Source organism: Monodelphis domestica, chromosome 1, assembly GCF_027887165.1.
Source record: "Monodelphis domestica isolate mMonDom1 chromosome 1, mMonDom1.pri, whole genome shotgun sequence".
NCBI lineage: Eukaryota > Metazoa > Chordata > Mammalia > Didelphimorphia > Didelphidae > Monodelphis > Monodelphis domestica.
The window spans coordinates 504185084-504208535 of record NC_077227.1 but is presented as its reverse complement, the minus strand read 5'-3'; the positions used below and the strand labels follow the sequence as shown (position 1 = coordinate 504208535).

The 23452-nt window shown below is 38.1% G+C and overlaps 1 protein-coding gene across 2 annotated transcripts in view; it reads left to right on the top strand.

The window, feature by feature from the left end:
• The first annotated feature begins 2686 nt into the window (after positions 1 to 2686).
• Positions 2687 to 23452, top strand: part of SLC9A8 (solute carrier family 9 member A8) — a 149826-nt gene continuing 129060 nt past the window's right edge. The window contains exons 1-3 of one of the 2 annotated variants that reach the window (XM_007475754.3): positions 2687 to 2856; positions 5328 to 5506; positions 9003 to 9083. In XM_007475754.3, coding sequence (XP_007475816.1) covers positions 2831 to 2856; positions 5328 to 5506; positions 9003 to 9083 — 286 coding nt within the window. In that variant the 5' untranslated portion in view covers positions 2687 to 2830. The remainder of the gene's footprint in view (positions 2857 to 5327; positions 5507 to 9002; positions 9084 to 23452) is intronic. The other variant, XM_007475753.3, reaches the window with a different exon arrangement.

Sequence of the window (23452 nt, the reverse complement as noted above, 5' to 3'; positions counted from 1 at the left end):
TGTATTTGGATTGAAGCTTCTAACTGGAAGTCAAACTGTTCAGTCCCTCCTAGGTAATCCAGTCCTGAACCACTCTCCTCTTTGTATCTGTCTCCAATTTCTTGAAGATGTTAATTAGCTGAATGTCAAGCCAATGTATAATTATTCCACATTCTGAATCCATTGTAAAATATTACAATTGCTTCTTGATTTTCACAGTCATAAAATTTTTAATAAGTGGTAGAAGAGGGTGAATTTTGAGATTTCCAAGGTCCTTTCCACTCCACACACTCATTCTGTTATTGGCTCTGGAAGGATAGCCTTGGGGTTTGGGAAGGATATCTTTTGCAAGACTGCAAGACTCCAAAACTTAGCTTAAAAACAAAAAGAGACATTTATTAATTTAGAAAGTAATGTTGAGAGTGGCCAGGAGGATAGCAAGGTAGAACAACAAGATGGGGAGCAGTTCCTTGGGAGGACAGCATGAAAGGAAAGGCTGTCTGGCTTCAGTTCTGGGGTTTATATACTCTTTAGATGCTATGTCCTGGTGTGGACATGACTTGGAGAGTGTTAGTCCCTCAGGCATTTGGTGGGGTGAGGTGGTCATCTGACTGGGGTCTGCCTGGAGGCATAAAGATTCATCTCTTTGTCCACCTTAAATCTAGAGGACAATCCAGGAGGACAAACATCTCAGGACCCTAGGTGGGGTCATTGGGTGTTTCTAGGTTAAGAGTCACAAGGATGCAAAGGCAAGGGAGTTTCCCTGATAATAGTTGGCCTGGGTTTCTGGGGGTACAGTGCCTATGTCAATTCTACTCCATTTGCAGTCTTTTCAGACTAGCATTTGCTCAATACATGTGGTAAAATTTGACTGTCTTGCCCAGTCTGAAGCTAAGCCCAATCTGAAGTTGAGTGACTCTTGTTTCCAGAAGCCTTTCCCAGTATATCACAGCCTCCTTCTGAGGATTGAATTTGGGACCTTCAGCTTTAGAGACTGATGTGCTGCCTATAGCGCCAAAAAGTCACTCAACTTTGGATTGGGTTTAGCTCCCACCTGAAATAGATTGTCTATTCCTCTGAGGGTCTCCCACTCAGTCTGAAACTGCTAGCCTGAGATTCCCTTCAGGGTAGATTCACAAGGACAAGCTTTGGGGTCTCCAACCTATAAGTTAGTCCTGAAACTTAGGGTTCATCAGATCTCACTAGGCCACAAGTTTGGGATTCCTGGATTCCATGTTGACACTTCAAATGTACTTTTCCCTTCCCATCCCACATCCCCAGGCTTTCTTGGACTCACTTTAGTCTATGTAGAAGATTTCTATCACTAGGCTTGCTGAAAATACCCTTATCCATCCAGAATCTGAAATGACAGCCAGGTTGACATGATCCAAGATTTATGGGAAATTTGAAGCTGTGCCAGAATCATCTACTGCAATCGGGAGATAGCACTACTAGAATCCCATTACACTGATATGTTAATAATACTGATATTACATGAGTACATTAAAGGAAGATTAAGTGATAGTGAATAAGGGTGCCTGTTTGAGGAATACAGCTTCACACACTAGTGCCTTGTGGTACTGAGCAAATCACTTAAGGTAATGCTTATACCTTACTTTCCCTATCTGTAAATAGGGATGGAAACCTCTTCTCAAGCTTCTTGTAAAGATCAAATCAAATCATATTTGTAAAATGTTTAGCAAAGGCACATAGTAGGTGCTATGCAATGTTAACTATTATTATGGAAGTACAGTTCAATCCAGCAAGAGAATGCCATGTGTCGTCTAAGTGGAATCATCCTCCACTGAGGGATTTTTAAAAAAATCTCATTTCATTGATTATGCCCATTTTCTTTCTTTCTTTTTTTTAAATCTCATTTCACTGATTATGCCCATTTTACTGATGAGGAAGCTGAGTAAATTACTAAAAATCATGAAGCTAGTAAGTGCCAAGGGGTATATGAAGTGAAGCTAGCTGCCTGATAACAATTTCACTGCATTTGTCAAGTCTGGGGTTAAGTGATTGTGTGATCTTAGATACTTTATATAGGTAGGGGAATGGGCAAAAAGGATTCATTCTAACATCCTGCCTAACATTCTGTGAGCTGAGACTGTAAAGCGCCCCTCCCACCATCCCACACCTTATATATAGTCTCTGGCCTTAGGAATACTAGCCCCAGAACCAGGAATGAGACCCTTTGAAAGGTTTTCCTCCCAGCCCCTTAGGTTAATCACTACTTAACCAAATTGTTGGAGATGGGAGCTGACCAAGAGGAAGGCAACCCGATCAAGGTCAAGGTAGTTAGAAAGTGGCAAAGGCAGCTCTCCTTTCATCCCCTAGCAGAAATAGAGCCTTGGAATTCGGAGCGGTGAAGACTTGGGTTCAAAATACCACCTAACTGACATGTGTATTAGCTAATCGTGGTTAAAGGGCATTTATGTTAAAGGAGTTAGTACGCAAAAGACAAAATGAATGAATCACGAGTCTTCGAACATGGCCTTCCCCGCCCCCTAAGTTTTTCCTTAGTCTCATCTAAGGTAAATGGGACATCGCTAGGTCAGGAAGGAAGAAAGAAGAATGAAATACCCCACCGCCCAGGACGCCTTACGGGAGCCACGTGGTCACCAAAAGTCATGTGCCTTCCTCCCACCCACACCCGCTCTCTATTCCTCTCCCCTGCTCCAGTGGGAACCAGAGAGACGAACGCAAAGAGGAGCCCTATTCTCCCTGCCCAGGGCCTTCCCACATCCGGCTCCTCTCCCGGTTCCCCGCCCCCCTCCACCGGAAGCCCGAGGCAGTTCGCTAGCCCCGCGCTACTGCGGGCTCTCGGTGGCCGCGGTGGATCCACAGGATGGGGTCCATGATGGCGGAAGAGGAGTGAGTGGGATTTCCGGGAGATGGAGGGGCTGTGGGCCCCCAGGGTGGGGGTGGGGCACTCGCTAGAGCGGGGCGGGGCGGTCCGGCCGCACCCTCAGTGCGGCCTTCCGCCCCCAGCCTTGGCTCGTGACCGGCAGCCCCTGTGGTCTGCGGGAGCCAACCCCGCCCCCAGCCGCAGCCCTTTGATCGGCGGCCCCTCCCATTCTCTGTTTGAAGGGGTCGAGGTCACTTCCTCCTTCCCTGACCTGACCTTTGACAAATGTGGAAATTTAGGCCCATTTACCGAGGGAACATTTCCATTCTTCCATCCTTCCTATGATGTCCCGCGCCTCACAACCCCTGCCTTTTTTTATACGTCCCCGACCCTCTTTGCGGGGATGGGGCCAGGAGGCACCTACCCCTTTCTCAAGAAAGGACAAGTGGTGCCCCTTGTGCTTTCCTCCTGAAAATCTTGTTCATTGAGCTTGATCCGAGGGTCCTGAGCTATGGGGAAAAGTAACTTGCCCAAGATCAGAGTGGTTTACCTGGGATTAGATCCAGAGCTCTGTCTCACAGTGGTTAGAAAAATTGAATTTGGAATGGGGAAGACCTGATTTCAAATCCAATTCAGAATTTTACTAGCTCTGTGACTCTGAACAAGTAATTTTAACCTCATAAAGTTTTATTTATAAAATGAGGTAAATAATGACAGGTACCTCATAATAGCAGATTTCAATTGGATGATGTATGTAAAAGATGGAAACGTTAAAGTTTGCAAGTTATCAGAATAGGTTACCGTTATTACTTCTAGTGCAAGGGCATCTTCCTTTTACAAATGAAAATGAGATTTGAAGAGAAGTAGAGCATCTACACAATTATATAAAGTTTGTTAAGGTTTAAAAAGCCCCTTTCTTGCTCTGACCCTGTGATGAGAGTTGGTTGTGGAGTGTCAGGGAAGGAATATTAACAATAGAGGCTAGCATTGATATAGCTCAGGTGCTTACACATTTGCCTCATTTTATTCTCACTACCCTAGGGAGTAGGTGCTATTACTATTTCCATTTTTGAGTTGAGGTAAATAGTTTAAATGATTTGCCCAAGAACTATTAAGTTTCTAGGATTGGATTTGAACTTCAGGTTTGCCTTAATCCAGGTTCAGCATTCTTATGCAATGCTGCCACCTAGCTGACTAATGGATTTGGAGTTCTAGAACCCAAGATTTCTTCTGTGTCTAAATTGTGCCCTTGGACAAATCTTTTTTAACTTCTGTAGACCCCATTTTCCTGATGTGTAAAGTAAAGGGGTTGATTTCTGAAGTTCTTCAAAACTCTTAAGTCCTATGTCACTGATGCAAAGTGTAATGTTATCCAACCGTTTTTTTTTAAACCCTTATCTTCCATCTTAGGTCCAGTATTGTGTACTGGTTCCAAGGCAGAAGAGTGGTAAAGGCTAGGCAATGAAGGTTAAGTAACTTGCCCAGAGTCACACAACTAGGAAGTTCTGATGCCAAATTTGCACTCAGGACTTTCCATGCCCAGAGAGTTGGGCATGATAACTTCTCCAATGTCATATGGTTATTAGTTTCTTTGTGGGATTGAACCTAGCTTCCTTCCTTAAAGGGCAGAATTCTTTCCATTTCACTTCAATTATATTTCCAAGCAACTTGTGTACTTGCCAGTAGACAGTAAGTAGAAGACACATCTTATGAGATAAATTTCTGAAACACTCATGAATGCAACATTGATGCCATTCTTTATGTCAGAGCTTTTCAGATTTGTCTCTTCAGCATGGAGACATTTTGTGAAGAGGCTAAGTAGATGTAGAAAATCAAAATACTCCAGTTTTCTTTCTTTGTTTTGCCCCTCCAAAAGTGGAAAGAATTTTGTTTATACAGTCTGGGTTGACTACGGCCAATGGCATAATATATACTTTTATGCTACTTTAGTAATAGTTATAACTAACATTTATATAGTACTTTTAAAATATCCATTTTATTTATACAGCTCTGGGAGGTGATTGTTTTTTATTCCCATTTTGCAGATGAAGGAACTGAGGCAGAGAGGTTAAGTGACTTGTACCAGGTCATACATACAACAAAGTATCTGAGACTGGATTTAAACTCTAGGCTTGGTGCTCTATATTCTGTGTCACCTAGCTGTTTTCATCTTTTAATTTGGTGGTATTTCCAGGCTGCTCTTACAGGTGTCTTGGTTGTAATGATAAAATGTCATGATATGACTTTGGGCAAGTCATTTAACCTCTCTATGCCTTAGTTTCCTTAACTTTAAAGCAAGAAAATAGGGTTATATGACCTCTAAGGTCCCTTCCAGCTCTAAATCTGTGGTACTAGGATGTTGTAGTGGGTAACCAGGTTAGAGCTGGCCTTGTTAAACTTGTTCTTTCAACTGCTTATTTAATAGTTCATCACTGTGTATTTATGCCTTAGAGAGAAGCATTCTCTTTTTATCTGTTTGGTTTATGTCCTCTGACAGGTACCTTAACACAACCCATGAGGGTCCCAATATAACCCTACATACTACCCTGGCCATCACTACCAAACTGGTGCTTCCAACTCCTGCCAAACCCATCCTTCCAGTCCAAACTGGAGAGCAAGCTCAGCAAGAAGAGCAGTCCAGTGGCATGACTATATTCTTTAGTCTACTTGTTTTAGGTGAATTTTGAAATACTATTCTTTACTTGTTTGAAACATTGTATATTGTGTCTGTATGCTTGTTCTCCTTTGCTCAGTTGTGTTTAAAACAAACAAACCCTTACTGTCTGTCATAGAATTGATATTGGTTTCAAGGCAGAAGAGTGGTAAGGGCAAGTTTTTTCTACTCACATCAAAAGCAGATCTCTTTATAACCTGTCATTTATTTTCCTTTATGAAATACTACTTAGTTTTCTTAGAGGTATTTAAAAATGTCTGCTCACTGGGTATCTTGAAGCATAGGTAGAAAGAGATGATTCAAAATCCTTATTGAAACAGCACATGACTATTTAGTATCAAGAATGATGAGTGAGAGTATTGATGAAAAGCACAAAACTTTAGTTAGGTAGAATAATGACACAAATTACAGTTCGACTCTGATCTGAAGAGAAAATGCCATAGCCTTTTGGTGGCTGAGAAAAGGTGGAATTTAAAATTTTCTCCCTTCTTTAGTGCTTTATTTATATTTCTAGTCAGCTTTTTGCAAGGCCAGAATGGACATATTTGTTGTGCTGCACTCTGGATGCTATGTTTCTGATAAATGTGCAGTGTCTTTTTGTTCATCATTGCTATATTTCAGTATATATTTGAGTTTTGGTAATAGTTTTATTTGAAATCTTAGAATACAAATACAAAATGTCGCTCTGAATTCTATTTGGATTTAATAAACATCAATAACTTTCTTTTTGTAAATCTCTTTAGATAAAATTTCTTGGGTAGTAGTTAAGAAATTCAAGAGAATATTTCTGTTGAAATGCAACATGCAGATGGAATATAATTCCTTTCTTAATTAGAAAATATTACTTGAAGTCTTCTTTGAGGACAAAGAGGATCATTATTCTATTTAATGTTGCAGGCAACTTGATAAGTTAAAGAATATAAAAGAGGGATAAGAAAAAATAATTTTTTTGTAAAAATTGTGCCCATCCTTCATTATTTCTCCATAAAGGGATGGAGGTGGGAAAAAGGAGGTAGAATTTTAAGATTGGCTTTATTTATAGTAAGTATTTAATACCTATTTATTTAATTGAATTTATTACATTGAATATTTCAAATGAACTTATGCCAAAGACCACAAAACAGGTTTCTTCAGCTTGCTAACTAATTAGAACAAAAATCTACTTATGCTTTATACCTTTGTTAGGTCAAAAAAGTGTTCAGTTTAATTTATAAGGTGCTACCTTTTTCCCTAGGGTAACCAGTTCTTCAAACGTCTTTCCAAAATCACATTTAATATCAACTAGGGTGTTTTAGGGAGTTTGTTTTTTGTTCATTTGCTTGTTTTTGAACTCTGCTTTTTTTTACTTGTGTTCTTTTACTTGTGTTTGTTAATTTGTTAATAAATTTGTTAACTGTTAATATAATATAATATAAAATAATAAAACTGTTAACTGCTTCCTGGAATGCTAGTATGTGTTAGTAGAATGGATTAAGACTTTTTAAATGAATTAGGAAAATTTTATTTTGTATCTGTATTTGTACATTATGCCTATTTCTGATCAGAGGTTTAAATGAGATGTATCTAAGGTCTTAAAAAAAGAGTACTCTACATGAAGTGATGTATCATGGCACTAAATTCATGAACCATAATGAAGGAAGGAAACTAGAACATTGGACAGTGAAGAGTGAGTCTTTTTATTATAGAATACAGATAATTCTCACCTTATATGTCATCTCCTTGCCCTTATTCTGCTGTTTAAATTGGGCCAGAAAACAAATTGCAAGGTTTTTTGTGCCCTTGATCACTGTAGGTCACAAATTATGATAAAGAAAACGAGATAGATAATTTGATTGCAAGTTAGAGCTGTTGCTGGAGAAAAGTACAATGGGCATGAACAGTATGTGCGAAATTTCCATCAGTTATAACTTGTTTCTAGGGTCTTAAGAATGATTGTCAAAATTGTAAGATTGAGCACCTGTGGGTTTTCTTGTGTTTATGGGTATACTTTTAACACTTTAACAATTGATTAGTAGTCCATACTGATTTTTTTTTTAAACCCTTACCTTCCATCTTAGAATCAATACTGGGTATTGGTTCTAAGGTAGAAGAGTGGTAAGGGCTAGACAATGGGGGTTAAGTGACTTGCCCAGGGTCACACAGCTAGGAATTGTCTGAGGCCAAATTTGAACCCATGACCTCCCATCTCTGGGTCTGACTCTCAGTCCACTGAGCTACCCAGGTGTGTCCCCCCACCCCCACCCCCTGTAATGATTTTTTAGAAGGTGAAGATTGGATCTGGCCATCTCCTGATTATATAAATTTAACAAAGGTTAGGCCATAATAATGTCTGTATATCATTTTTGTGATTCTTATACATGGCAATGATCAACATTTTTCCTGCAGGAACTTTTTTTAACTGATAAAGTAAATGAAGATTGTTGGAATTGACAAATCCATGCTTTAATATTATTTTTGCAATTACTTCTTTATAAATTAAGATTATACTTTGAGAATTACCATAGTGTTAAATTGTGAGATATGTAACATTCATGTTGATTTATTTCACCTCTTTCCCTTTGGTATTAGAATCACAAAAATGTTAGTTGATGTGTGTCAGCAAGTAATTTATTGATTGTTTGCCTTAGTTAAAAACAGGGAAAGCAAAGGATTATTTCTAATAAAAAGATGCTATATAATGTAGTAGAATAATATGTTCATTTCTCTGTATTCTCTTACAATTGTATTTACTTAGATTTTAGTAGCCAAGCAATTTAAAATTAGGAACAAAATATATTTTTAGCTTTTAAAAATCACTTTTCCATTTATAAATAACAATCTATATACACTGTGTCTCCAGGTCTTGACATTCATTTATTGGGGTTATATTTTACTAAATACACCCCGTGCTATGTGATCTACAAACCTGAAGAACTATGAACTTATAAAATCATTATTTTTCATAAATATAACAAGTTTGGAAATATTTTTAAAAATCACTTTTCCATTGGTCAGTTCATAACTCCTCATGTATTATACTATGCTATGTGATCTCTCTAAAGTGAGATCTTTTTGAAAGGAAAGAAATCTGTGTGCCCTGAAAAATAGCACTGATTGTACACTACTTAGGTTTCATATGAGCCAAGTTTTATGGGAAAGTGAAATCCATGTTGAGGTCAAAATGATAGTTTTCATTTATTTTAAATAATTTTTAAAACATTTAAAATTGTGAACAGATAGGTTGTTCAGTGCATTGAGAGCCAAGCCTAGAGATGGGAGATCCTGGGTTCAAATTTGTTGTCAGACACTTCCTAGCTATGTGAACCTGGGCAAGGCACAACCTCCATTGCTTAGAGCTTAATGCTCTTCTGCCTTGGAACCAATACACAGTATTGATCCTAAGAAGGAAGGTAAGGGATAAAAAAATGGACATATATATTTTACCAGATTTTTAGTCGCCTTTAAATGATTATTAGGAATTGGCCATTTAATAGTGTTTTTTTAACTTCCTTTGCACAGCTATTTGCATCATATTGGTGCATTTATTGATCAGATACAGACTACATTTCCTGCCAGAGAGTGTTGCAGTTGTCTCCCTAGGTAAGTAGTTAAAATCTGTTTAAATTTAAGTTATTAATGATATTAATTCAGCTTAAATTAATGACCTTTTAGAGGGGAAAGTCCATAACTATAATTTCATTAATGTAAGAAACTTTTGGTTTAGAAACCCCACACTACCTATGCAGATTGGAAATCCTTCTGTAACTTAAAGCCTTAGAACATTATTTAGGGCACCAAGATATTTAAAGATTTGTCCACAATTAGTAGTAGTCTCTTGGTGACTGAGAATGACAATTGTCTTTGTGCGTTTTCATCTACGGTGTACCCTCATATGGCTTTGAAGTCCAAAGACTGAGGCGCAGAGTTTGTGGCACATGGGGCATGGGACGCCAGTTGTTACAGGAGGTGCAGTTGTGGCCTGGTGTTGGCGTTCACGCGCAGCGGCAAGACGTCGCGACATCGTTCATCTTCAAAGGTGGTAGCGGCATGGTTAATGTGGGTTCGCCAGCTGCTTCTGTCAGAGTCAGCGAGTTCTAGTTGCTTTGGTGTAATGCCAGCCCACTTCAAGTTTGACTTTAGCTGATCCTTGAATCTTTTCTTTGGTCGGCCTTGTTTCCTGAGTCCAGCTGACAGTTTACCATAGAATACCTGTCTTGGTATTCGCTGTGGGTCCATGCGGATGACATGTCCAGACCATCGTAGCAGGGTTTTGAGGACCATGACCTCGATGCTGGTGGAGTTGGCTCTGTCGAGGACTTCCTGGTTGGTGATTCGGTCCTGCCATTGGATCCTCATGATTGACCGGAGAGAGCGTTGGTGGAATTGCTCCAGCTATTTCATGTGCTTTCGGTACAGTGTCCATGTCTCGCAACCGTACAGGAGCGAGCTGAGGACCACTGCGTTATACACTTTGAGCTTCATCGCAGTGCTTACACCGCTGTGTTGGAGGACTTTGCAGCGCAGCTGCCCAAGTGCCTGGCTGGCCTTTTGGATCCTGGCATTAATCTCGTGGTCTAGGGACCCGTCGTTGGCAATGGTGCTGCCCAGATACTTGAAAATGTTGACGTTAGAAAGCTGCGTGCTGTCGATTGTAATGCACGGCTGGTTAGTTGGCCTCCCTGGTGCAGGTTGGAACAGCACCTCTGTTTTGCTGAGGCTGATAGTCAGGCCAAACAGTTTTGTTGCCGTAGAGAACCTGTCCACACTGGTTTGAAGATGATTTTCTTGGTGGGCCATGAGAGCACAGTCATCTGCAAAGAGAGCTTCCAGGATGAGTCTCTCTGTTGTCTTTGTTTTTGCAGTCAGGCGGCGAAGGTCAAATAGTGAGCCATCCAGTCGGTATTTGATGTAGACTCCCAAATTTAGATCCATCACAGCATGTCGTAATACTTGGGTGAAAAATAGGTTGAATAGCACCAGAGCAAGGACGCAGCCTCGTTTCACGCCATTGGAGATGTTGAAGCGATCAGAAGTCTCTCCACTAGATAGGACTTCCCCTGTCATGTCGACATGAAAGAGCTGGATCAGTTTGACGAATTTTGCTGGGCAACCGAGCTTGCTGAGGATCACCCACGATGCATCCCTGTTCACTGTGGTGAACGCCTTTGTCAGGTCTATGAAGACAATGTAGAGACGCAGGTTGTGCTCAAGGCATTTTTCCTGCATTTGCCTCACTGTGAAGACCATGTCGATGGTGCTGCGATATGGTTGGAAGCCACATTGTGATTCAGGCAGGTTCTGCTCTGAAACAGATGACAGGAGTCTGTTGAGTATAACATGGGTGAGGATCTTTCCAGCAGTGGAGAGTAGTGAGATGCCTTTGTAGTTGTCACAGGCTGCTCGTGTGCCTTTGTTCTTGTATAGGACTACAAGAGAGGCATCTCTGAGTTCTGAGGGCATGTCTTCCTCTTCCCATATACTGGTCAGCACCATATGGAATGCCTGAAGCATCTTTCCATTTAAGGCCTTGTACACCTCAGTTGGGATCCCATCTTTACTGGGTGCCTTGCCTGCACTTGTTTGTTTAATGGCTTTTTGGACTTCCTCTATTGAAGGAGGGATGTCAATGGTGCGGTTTTGGGGGATCTGGTCAATGGCGCTTTGGTCGACTGAAGAAGGTCGGTTGAGAGCTGACTGAAGTGTTCTTTCCACCTGTTGCTGATGCCTTTTTTATCTTTTGTGAGAGTGTCACCATCAGAGGATAGCAAGGGAGTGGTGGTGGGTTTTAATGGCCCATAGACAGTCTTGAGGGCACTGAAAAATTGTGGTTTTTCGTATCAGCAAAGTGCTGGATTTCTTCTGCCTTTTTTTCCCACCATAGGTATTGCATTTTCCTGATCTCACACTACACTGTGGCTTGGAGAAACTTGAATCTGTTCTTTTTAGGAACAGAGTTTGGGTTATTTTGCCACTCCATAAAGGTTTTGTTCTTTTTGCTCAATAGGTCTTCAATAACAGTGTTGTTCTCTTCGAACCAGTCCAGGTAGTTGCATTGCATTGCAAAGGACTGCCTTTGATGTTTCCTTCACTGCATCTCTGAACTGGTTCCATTTCTCAGTTGAGCTTCCAGTGAGTGGTCAATAACAGTGTTGTTCTCTTCGAACCAGTCCTGGTAGTTGCATTGCATTGCAAAGGACTGCCTTTGATGTTTCCTTCACTGCATCTCTGAACTGGTTCCATTTCTCAGTTGAGCTTCCAGTGAGTAGTCGCTTGTCATCCAGGCAGGACTGGAATGTTTGCAAATAAGATGGATCTCTAAGAGGACTCACATTGTAAAATGCTAGAACTGTCTGGGTGGGGCGCAATGCGCATTTGAAGAGTTCTAACCAATTTCTAACCAATTCTAGCCAATCGGTGGTCTGTCCAGCATTCAGCTCTTCTCATGGCTCTGGTGATCTGTACATCCTGGATGTCTCGCCAGCGTACAATGATGTAGTCAATGAGATGCCACTGTTTTGATCGTGGGTGCATCCACGTTGGTTTATATTTGTTCTCCATTCTGAACACAGTGTTCGTGATGGTGAGTTCGAACTTTAGCATTTGCTGAGTAGCAGTAGGCCGTTGTTGTTCATTTTGCCCACACCGTGTTTGTCGAGCACTCCTTTCCATCTTTCATGGTCCTGGCCAATGCGGGCATTGAAGTCTCCCAGGAGTATCAGCTTGTCATTTGTGGGCACTGAGTGAAGGACGGCACTCAGGTCAGAGTAGAACTGCTCGATGGTCTCCTCTGTGCTGGTCAGTGTAGGGGCATATGCGCTAATGACTGAGGCATACTGGTCTTTGCTGAGAGGCAAACGGATCTTCGTGAGCCTCTCGCTGATGCCCAAAGGCAAGTCTGGCAACTATTTGAGCAAACTGGTATTGATGGCCAGGCCAACACCGTGGATTCTGTCTTCATTTGTGGCTCTACCTTTCCAGAAGGTGTATCCAGTGGTGGGTTCGCTGTCCACAATTACACTATTAGTATATATATGTAAGAAAGAAAACTTGAATATAGGTCTTACTTGGGCCTTCTATACATAGTGCTACAATGCTTTTCTTGATTAAACCCAGTTAGTTTGTAAAATTATTAAATTTAGAACTGAATCTAACCTACTCTCTTTGTATAAATGAGGAAGCTGAAACCAAGGAAGGAGAAGTTGTTTTATCCAGTGTCCCACAGCTGAATTGATGGCAGTACTGGAATTAGAGTCAAGTTTGGTGTGGTGTAAAGAGGGGTAAATTCAGGTTCAGGAGAGAATTTAATTTGAATCTTGCCTCTGACATTTATTAACTGTGAAACCATCAGTTTTCTTATTTGTAAAATGGAGATGATATGCATCTCAAAAGGTTGTTTTCAAGATCAAATGAGAGAATGTATATAGAAAGTTATATAAATTTCAACTCTTTTCTTTTTCCTATTAGAACCCTAATTCTATTGTTAACAGACTCCTCTTCATCTTAGATTTCTTCTTCTCATACTTTTCATTTTCTAGAGTTCATGAACATTTGGTTCCTTCCAAAGATACTGCATCTTTGGCCAACATCTCTAATATTGGGTGCTTCTCTGGAGTCCCTCAAGCCCATTGGGACAAGTGGAATAGACATACTTTTTGTTTCTCATCCTGTTTCTATACTCTTTCTGTCTCTTTCTGTTACCTTAACTTAGTATGGTCTCTTCTGCTATAATTTGACATTTGAGTTCCCCCAAAATACCATACTATGCAGATTTGTGCACTGAAAACCACAGAGCATAGAATGAAAATGGGCTTAGTGGAATAATGTTCAAAAATGTCATCACTGACTCAAAAAAGGAAGATAGGAACCTAATAAAAATGGTAGCACAGTTTTACACATTAAATGGTTAAGAAATACATAAATGTTACAATAAAAAGTGGCACATCTTTGACTGCAGTCTGTCCTCAACCTCAGAAGGTTGGGTAGGATGAAACTCTGGGCTTGGTGGTGGTGGGGGAAGAAATTCAAAACACTGAACCAGTTTTCTTCCACCCATAGCTCTTATTGCACCCAAAAATATACAATAAATATGGTGTTTTACCTTGAAAAAGACCTGAAGTTTGTTTGTGGAAGTTAATGTGAGAAGGTGCTGAGAGCTCAGGACCTGCCTTGTTCATGACTTCGGGGGTTCTCAGCCAGGTGTGATGGCAAGGCGAAAAATGAGTGATTGAGACCCTGGGCAAGTCACTTGACCCCCATTGCCTAGCCCTTACCACTCTTCTGCCTTGGAGCCAATACACAGTATTGACTCCAAGACGGAAGGTAAGGGTTTAAAAAAAAAATGAGTGATTGAAGACAGCTGTGTGTGGTGGAGAGGGTGGGGGAGAGGGGGGAGCAGGCTTTGCATGGAACTGCTTCTTCACCAGGCCCAGGGTTAGCTTTTATTTTTATACCCATTTCCTTGGCACACAGCTACATTATTCAACATACATGTGTGAATACAGATAATTGGATAAGTGATACATTAACTTTTAACAAACTTTTGTTTTGACTAACATTCTGAGATCATTCTACACACTTGTATTATAACTATTGATTCTGACAGGATACACAAAGGTTTTGCACAAGATAAATGATTTCATCACAGGTGGAGTAGCTGGAAGTTAGTTTTTCTCATTAACCTGTGAGGTACTTGGCTTATGGACAATCAAAGAAAATCATGTTACTTTTAATAAAAGCAGATAATCAATCAGAAGTTCTAGAGACAATCATAGTAGTCAAATTGAGAGATCAAAGGGGTACTAGAAACACAATTCAGATTGAACATTAGATTAATCATTTATCAGGGTTTCATTGGGGAGTTTTTCAAGATGGGTTTTGGTTGGTAAATCAAGTCACTGAGGCATGATGTACAATGATTTATGTACTGGCTCAGGAGAATTTGTTTCTGTGCATGGGAGTAAGGGATTTCTGGCCATGGCTTTTGTTAGGAATTATATACCTAAGCAAAAGTTAGCTTAGTCTTTTGGGTCTGGTTTTGTGAGCCTGATCTTTTGGTGATATTTTAGGGGAATAATGTGCAAGTATTTGCTCTTATATTATTTTTCCTGAAGCTAGGGAGAGAACAATAATCATGGCAATTCTAGTAATAAGGGATGTTGAAGAGAGAAGTCACACAGAGGGGGCCTAGTGGATGATTCCATCCTGCCAAGCTACTTTGTGACCTCCTGGCTTCTTGACTGTGTCAAGACATCATGGCCTGATGACTCCTGGCAAGAAAGGTTGCAGCTTATGAGTTGTGAAGTGGTGCAGTTTTCTATATTCTCAATATTTCTCAAACAGAACTGACTATATTTCTTATTTTAAGCTATCTACCTCCCCCTGTCTATGTTATTGTTTTAATCATCAACCTCCAGGTCACCCTCCCTTTTCAAGGAGTTCTGTAACTGTGAAAATGTGGTTTGCTAAGACTGTAAAGGTTTCAGCCAAACTGTAAAGATAATTTTTAGTGTCTTGATTTAAAATCTAAAATTAAGTGTTCGCCATGGGAAAATTCCCAAATATGAAAATAACCAAGTCAGCTGGGTTTTATGGAGATTTTAATTAATACAAATGAAGGAATTAAGGGAAGGAGAGAGAGAGAGAGAAAGAGAGAGAGAGAGAGAGAGAGAGAGAGAGAGAGAGAGAGAGAGAGAGAGAGAGAGAGAGAGAGAGAGAGAGAGAGAGAGAGAGAGAAAATAGTAGAAAGGGCTTAGGCCAAATGACCTAGGCCTGAGCCTAAAGGAGAGCGAGTCAGTCTTTATCACTCACCACAAGATCGTCTTCAAGCATGCTCCAAACCTTTGAACTCCAACTCCAATTAACTTCCAATCCCAAAACTCCAAACTCCAACTAGTCCAAACTCCAACTAACTTCCAATCCAAAAACTAACTCCAACTGTCTAAAATTCAGTAAGTCCCTTCCTTTTAAAGAAATTTTCTCTTGTGTCACCTTCCCTAAATGTTCATATCTACCAATCACAGTAGATGCTTTTCCCCAGGACTGCCCATTCTTAGTTCACATCTTCTTTTGTTCTCACCTTCTCTGGTTAGATAAAATCTACTGAGTACTTCACACCTCTTTTGTTAAGCTTGCCTTTTGTAAGTTGCTTGATCTTTTAGTGATTAATTTAACCTTTATGGGTACTGAGCACTTTTTTGTATTAGATCTAAAAATAGACCAAGCTTAAGGTTTTAGCTTCACTATAAGTATGAGTTAGGGACTTTTCATTGTTCAGTCAGGAGTTTGCAACTTTATCTTCCCCTAAGGCACTGTCTGAGTAGGTTGGAGTAATTTTAAAAGTTCTCAATACATTCCTGACCAAGTACCTCCATTGTCAAAAATGATGAATAGCTTAATCAAATCTTCTGAAGTAGAGTCTGAGCAGTTTTAAGATTCATAGTTCAGGATCTTGCTCATTGTCTCCCTTGTACCAACATTGGGCTATATACTACAGAGACTTCAGAATACACTTTGATGTTTCCTAAATCCTATTTCCTCCTTTCTAACTCTCATGACTTATAAAGAAGGAACTTATATGAATGGGCCTAACATAGAACTCATTGCCCATAACTGCTACCACCATGATCTTGAATTCTCCCTTATCTAATCATATCCTCTTGTCCTTTTGTCTTTCTGTTTTATTAAAAAAAAATTTTTTTTTTTGAAACTCTTACCTTCTTTCTGTCTTGGAATCAATACTACATATTGGTTCCAAGGCAGAAGAGCAGTAAGGGCTAGGCAGTGGGGATTAAATGACTTGCCTAGGGTCACCCAACTAGGATGTGTCTGAGGCCAGATTTGAAACCAGGACCTCCTGTCTCTAGGCCTGGCTTTCAATCCCCATAGCTACCTAGCTGCTGTCTTTCTCTTTTAAGGCAGCAAAATGGTATAGGGAATAGATCTCCCACTCTCTTCTTCATCCAACCACATCCTCAATTATGCAAACCCCCTCCTCCCATCTTCAACCTCTTCCTATCAGCTGGTTCCTGTCCAGTTGCCTTCAAATATGCCCAAGCCTCTCCTAGCCTTATAAAACCTTCTCCTCAGAGGTATTGTCTTATATCTCTCCTCCTTATCTCAGCCAAACTCTTTAAAAAAGTTGTCTACATTTGTTACCTCTATTTCCTGTCTTCTCTTTTCTCAATCTTTTACATCTATCTTTTGAACTCATTGCTCATCTGAAATTGCTCTTTAAACATTTTTATTGCTCTGACTACTTTTTGTTTTTAAATTGTCTATCTTTTCTCCTTTCCTCCTCTCTCTCCCAGAGAATCAACCCTTATAACAAAGGAAAAAAGGAAAGAGGAAGAAGAGAACATATTCAGCAAAACCAAGAAATACATCGAAAAATTTGATGCTATGTTCAATGTAGTACATCTTTAGGCTCCTCACCTCCACAAAGGAGTAGGAAGAAGGGTTATCTTATATTTCTTCTTTGTGGCTAAACTTATTCTTTTTAATGTTGCATCAGTCATTTTGAATTGTTTTATATTTATTACTTTTCTATTTCCATTGTATAAACATTGACCATATATGTGTATGTGTATACATACATATACACACAAACATTTTTCCAGATTTGATAGTCAGCATGTCTAAAACAAAATTCATTCTTCCTATGAAGGCCTTCCCTTTTTCAAAGTTCCCTATTTTTGTCATAGGTGGCACCTACCTTCCAGTTTCTCTGGTTCATAAAATGAGCATTATCCTCAGCTTCTCAATTTCCCCCAAACCACATGTTCAATCAATTTCCAAATCTTGCTATTTATATCTCTAATATCTCTTGAATGTGTCCCCTTTTCTTTACAAATACAGCTACCACTTTATCACCTCTTCCCTAGATTATTGCAACAACTTCTTAATTGGTCTCTCTCTCTTTCTCAAGTCTCTTACCAATTTTGTTCATCTTTCATACACATTGTTGCCAAAGTAAGTTTCCTGACTGTGACTCCTTTACTTATCCCACTTCAATGCCTTCATATTGGCTCTATAATAGAATATAAACTTTCCTATTTAGCTTCTTTTAAAAAATATTTATTTTTAGAATCCATTTTTAAAAATTTGGGATTTGAAATTCTCTCTCTCCTTCCCAATCTTCTCTCTCATCACCTCTTACCTAAATTATTGCAACACCTTAATTGGTCTCTCTTTCTCAATTTTCTTACCACTCTTGTTCATCCTACACACTGTTGCCAAACTAATTTTCCTGACTATGATGCCTTTACTCCTCCAACTCCACTGGCTTCCTATTTCTTTAAGATAAAACATAAATTTCCTTGTTTTGTTTTTTAAAAATAGATATTATTTATTTTTAGCATTTATCAAATAATTTTTTTGAGTTTGAAATTTTCTCCCTCCCTCCCAACCTTTCCCTATCCATTAAGAAGGCAAGAATTGTGAAATCATGGAAAACACATTTTCATATTAGCCATATTGCAAAAAAAAAAGCAAGAAAAAAAGTGAAAAAATACATATTCTGAATTCAGACTCCTCCATTTCTTTTCTCTGGAGGTAGATAGCATTTTTTCATCGTAATTCCTTCAGATTTGGTGGATCAACGTATTGATTAGAATAGCTAAGTCATTCACAGTTGATCATTGAGTACTAGTGCTATTACTGTATACAAAGATCTGGTTCTGCTCACTTTACTTTTCATCAATTTACATAAATCTTACTAGGTTTTTCTGAAACCTTCCTGCTCATTATTTTTTTAACATAATAGTATTCCATCACAATCATATACTAAAACTTGTTCAGCTATTTGTCAATTGATGGGCATCCTCTCAATTTAAGAGTGGCTCTAATTATTTTTGTACTTAAAGGTCCTTTTTTCTTTTCTTTGATCTCTTTGGGAGATACTGGATCAAAAGGTATGCAGTTTTATAGTTCCAAATTGGACTTCATTCCAAATTGTTTTCTGGAATGGTTAAATCAGTTCACAAATTCTAATAGCAGTACATTAGTGTCTGTTTTTTCACATCCTTGTCAACATTTATCATTTTTCTTTTCTGTTATAATAACCAATCTGATAAGTTTGAGGTGGGATGTCAGAGTTGTTTTAATTTGCATTTCTCTAATCCATAGTGATTTAGAATATTTTTTCATGTAACGAGATAGCTTTAATTTCTTTTGCAAATTGCCCTTTCATATCTTTTGACCATTTATCAGTTGGGAAATGACTCATATTCTATAAATTTGATCAGTTCTCTATATATTTGAGAAATGAAGCCTCTATCAGAGAAACTTGCTATAATTTTTTTTCTTAGTTTTCTGCTTTCCTTCTAATCATGGCTTCATTGGTTATATTTTTGCAAAATCAAAATTATCTGTTTTGCTTTCCCTGATTCTATTTTGTTTGGTCATAAATTTCTCATAAATTCATAATTTAAATTTAAATTGTGTATAATCATAGATGACAGATAACATTTTCCATGATTCCTTAATTTGTTTATGATATTACCCTTTATGTCTAATTTATATACGGATTTTTACATTGTCTTGGTATACAGCGTGAGATGCTGGTCAATACCCAATTTCTGCCAAACTGCTTTCAAGTTTTCCTAGCAGTTTTTTTCAAATAGCGAATTTTTGTCCCAAAATCTTGAATCTTTGGGTTTATCAAACACTAGATTACTTGTGATCATTTACAACTGTGTATTCTGTACCTAATCTGTTCCATTGATCCTGTACTCTTTTTTTTCTTAGCCAGTATCAGATTGTTTTCATAGTTATTACTTTATAATGTAGTTTAAGATGTGGCACTACTAGGGTACCTTTTTTCACTTCCCCACTTTGATTTCCTTGATATTCTTGACCTTTTGCTCTTCCAGATGAATTTTGTTGTTATTTTTTTCTAGTTTTATAAAGTAATTTTTGGTAGTTTGATTGGTATGACCCTGAATAAACAAATTAATTTAGGTAGAATTGTGGTTTTCATATATTGGCTTGTGCTAACCACACATTTATACATTCTGTATTTCTACAGTTGTTTAGGCCTTACCCTTATTTGTGTGGGAAGTGTTTCATAATTGTGTTCATGTAGCTCCTGGGTTTACTTTGACAGGTATACTCCCCAGTATTTTATATTGTTTGCTATCTTTTGCTGTTGGACTTTGTTATTAATATATAGAAATGCTGATGATTTATTTGGTTTTATCTTATATCTTGCAACTTTGCTAAAGCTAATTGTTTCAGCTACTTTTTTTAGTTGATTCACTGGGATTCTATAAGTAGACCATCATTTTGTTTGCAAAGAATGATAGTTTTGTTTCCTCATTGTATATTTAAATTCTTTCAATTTCTTTTTTTATTGCCTTATTATTATAGCTAATATTTCTAATACAATTTTGAAGAATAGTGCTGATAATGGACATCCTTGCTTCACTTCTGCTTTTATTGGGAAAGTTTCTAGCTTACATTATAATGCTTACTGATGGTTTTAGTTAGACACTACTTATTTTTTCCTTTCTTTACCTTTTTTTGAGATATTAAACTATCATAAAAAGTGACCATGCATTAGGGCATTAAAAAAACATTGCAAATAAATTTAGAGAAGTATAAATATCAAATATATCCTTTTCACACCATAATACAGTAAAACTATATTCAATAAAGGAACTATAGGAAACCATTTATTCCTGTATTTTCTGGTGTTTTTAATAGGAATTGGTGTTATTTTGTCAAAAACATTTTCTGTATCTGAGATAATTATATGATTTTTGTTATTTATATTGCCACTTATGCTGATGGTTTTCTTAGTATTGAACCAGCCTTGCCTGTGTTCCTGGTATAAATCCCACCTACTTCTAAAGTATGATCTTTGTGATGTATTGCCATAATCTCTTTGCTGAATATTTTGTTGAAAATTTTTGCATCAATATTCATTAGGAAAATTGGTTATAATTTTTATTTTCTGCTTTTACTTTTCCTTACTTAGGTATCAGAACCATATTTGTGTCTTAAAAGGAATTTGGTAGGACTCCTTTGCCTATTTCTCCAAATAGTTTATAAAGATTGTTTTATTTTTTGTATCTGCATTTCTAGCACTGACATATAGTAGGCACTTAACAAATACTTACTGATTGTTTGACTTCTAACATATTTCCTATACAGCAATTAAAAACCCTTACTTTTCTCTTTTAATTCCCTATAATATATCCTCTCCTCCTCACTTAGCAGAGAACTTCACCTCATATTTTTCTAAATATTAGGATTCTTATTTAAAGCAGAGGCCATTTGCTACAAACTCCTTTTTCCTCCTTTCCTTTCCTCATTCATGTTTCAAAATACATCTTTCTCCAGTTTCTACTTTGTTCTGTTCTTTGAGAAAGATGTTGACTTCACTTTGTCAATGAGAACATTTTTACTTGTGCTCTTTATTTCATCTTCTCTGGTATCTTGTCCCCCCCCCCCCCCCCTTTTAACTTCAATCTTTGCCACTGTCTGGGAAAAGCATCCTGCTCTCTCCCATTCTGAAAAATCTTGACCCAGTTATCCATATCTATCTAGTTATCTATGTCTGTCTGTCTATCTATCTATCTATCTATCTATCTATCTCTCTCTCTCTCTCTCTCTCTCTCTCTCTCTCTGTCTGTCTATCTATCTATCTATCTATCTATCTATCTATCTATCTATCTACTTATCTATCATGTTGTGGATATAATGTTTATGCTTTATAAACCTTAAGTGCTACATAAGTGTGATTCTTTTATTTTTTTAATTGTTCCTGTTATTATTCTTTATTGTGCCGAAACCTTCTAACTCAGGGATTTTAACTGTGAATGAAAGAAAAGACTCCGTTTTTCTGAGGCCTAATTAATTCTATTCAACAAAACATTGAATACCTACTATACACAAGATATTGTGCTCTGTGCTAGACACAAAGACAAAAATGGAAAGATTCCTTGCCTTAAAGGAGTTACTTTATGCCAAGGGAGACAACATGTATACATATAAGTATATGCAAAATAATTTTTCAGGAGAAGTCTAGCAGTAGGTGGAAATCAGGAAAGATTTTCATACAAGTGATGGCACTTGAGCTCATTCATAATCCAGCTACTCCCTACCTTTCTAGTCTTTTTTTCTTTTTTTAGTATCAGTTCTAAGTATCTTCTTAGTATCAGTTCTAAGACAGAAGAATGGCAAAGGCTTGGCAATTGAGTTAAGTGACTGGCCTAGGATCACATAGCTGGGAAATGTCTGAGGTCAAATTTGAACCTAAATCTTCCCAACTCTAGGCCTAACACTGGGCTACCTATTTGCCCCTTCTAGTCTTTTTATACCAAACTCATGGTGTACTTTTTGATCCAATAGCACTGTCCTCTGATGTTTATTGAACAAGTCACTCCATCTCCAGATTTGGGGAATTTTCACATGCATCACATGCTCTCCTTCCTTATTTCTACTTCTTGGCTTCTTTCATTTCTTTGTATAATTGAAAATCTGTTACCCTAAAAAAGAACTACATTTCCTGGGAGCCCACCGACTTCCTGTCATTACGTACTTCCTATAGATAGGGAATAAATTGAGTGGGTGGGCCTATTCCTGCTTCTTTGGCTTCCTGTCAGCATGGTAACAGTGGTGAGTGGGGATTTTGAAATGGGCTAATCAGCCATGGTCTTTATTTTGTATCCTCTTTATTCCTTAATTTCTAATGATCACTAATAAATCTTTAAAATATAATATTTTTATTATTGAGATCTAATTTTAGTTTTTACATTCTTCAAGTACCAACTAAAGTACAGCCTTCAACATGATGGCTTTCCCAATTCTTCTTAATGTTTTCCTTCTATGATTATTTCTAATTTATCTTGTATATAGCTCACTGAGGAAGTAGAGGACACAAATGACAAGAGGAGTAATAATTTTGCCATTTTAGGCAGCTATTTGAGAGTTAACCTTGTCACTTACTAAGTTTCTAATAATTTTATCTAGCATTAGACAGATTTTATTAATGTCAATAAAGTCAGCTTTATTTAGTTCCATTCAGCAACCATTTTAAAGTACCTATTGTGTTCAAGGTACTGTGTTGGATGCTACGACTGAAAAAAAAATTTTTTTTGTAGTCCCTTCCCCCATGGAGATTTATTAGTCATCATTTGCTATTTTATAGATAATTTTTGTTTTGACACAACATATTTGTCCTAGGAAATGCAAAAAGTTCTCCACAGTGTATTCTCTGAAATCATTGAACAAAATGGCCTTAAAAGAGTGATTGTGACTGATAATGCATATAACTTTTCACTTTTGTTATTTTGTTGTTTGCTATCAGGAAGGAAAGATTTGTGTTTCATGGATTTCAAACCCATTCTATCTAAGTATTTCTAAAAATTAGATGTATTAAAAGCAGGCAAAATGAACTTTTAAAATTAGAATGTAAACATAGCTAGACATTAATTAATGAAACTATAGATCATTGAAGTGTTCATATGAATTCAGGTCTGTGTTCCATATTGCATTCTTAGGGGGAGTACCTATTATATGTTAGATTTATTTGTGATTAGACCTGAATATTTGATTGGTGGTTGCCAGGGATTTAATTTCCAAATCCCAAAATGAATTACTCAAGTAGAAGGGAATTTATAATAGTTTATTTACAATATCGGGAAGATATTAAAGAAGAGATAAAAGGGGGGAGAGGGAGAGAGAGCAAGCTCTGGCTTCCTCTGAGCCAGGTAGAAATTCTAAGGCCCCAGCCAGGGGAAAGGAATATCAAGACAATGGGACTTTCTCTCAGAGATTCACACCTCCAGAAAGGCAAGGAAACTAGGTCAGCCTTTACATTCACCATGGTGACCATCTAAAAGGAAAACAGCCTGAGGTCTCCTGCACGAGCTCCTCCAGGGGTCCAGGCCCACAGCCAAATGTCTTCACTCCAAGTCTCAGTGTCTGTCTTCCAGTCTCTCCTCAAGTGTCTGTCTTCCAGTCTCCTC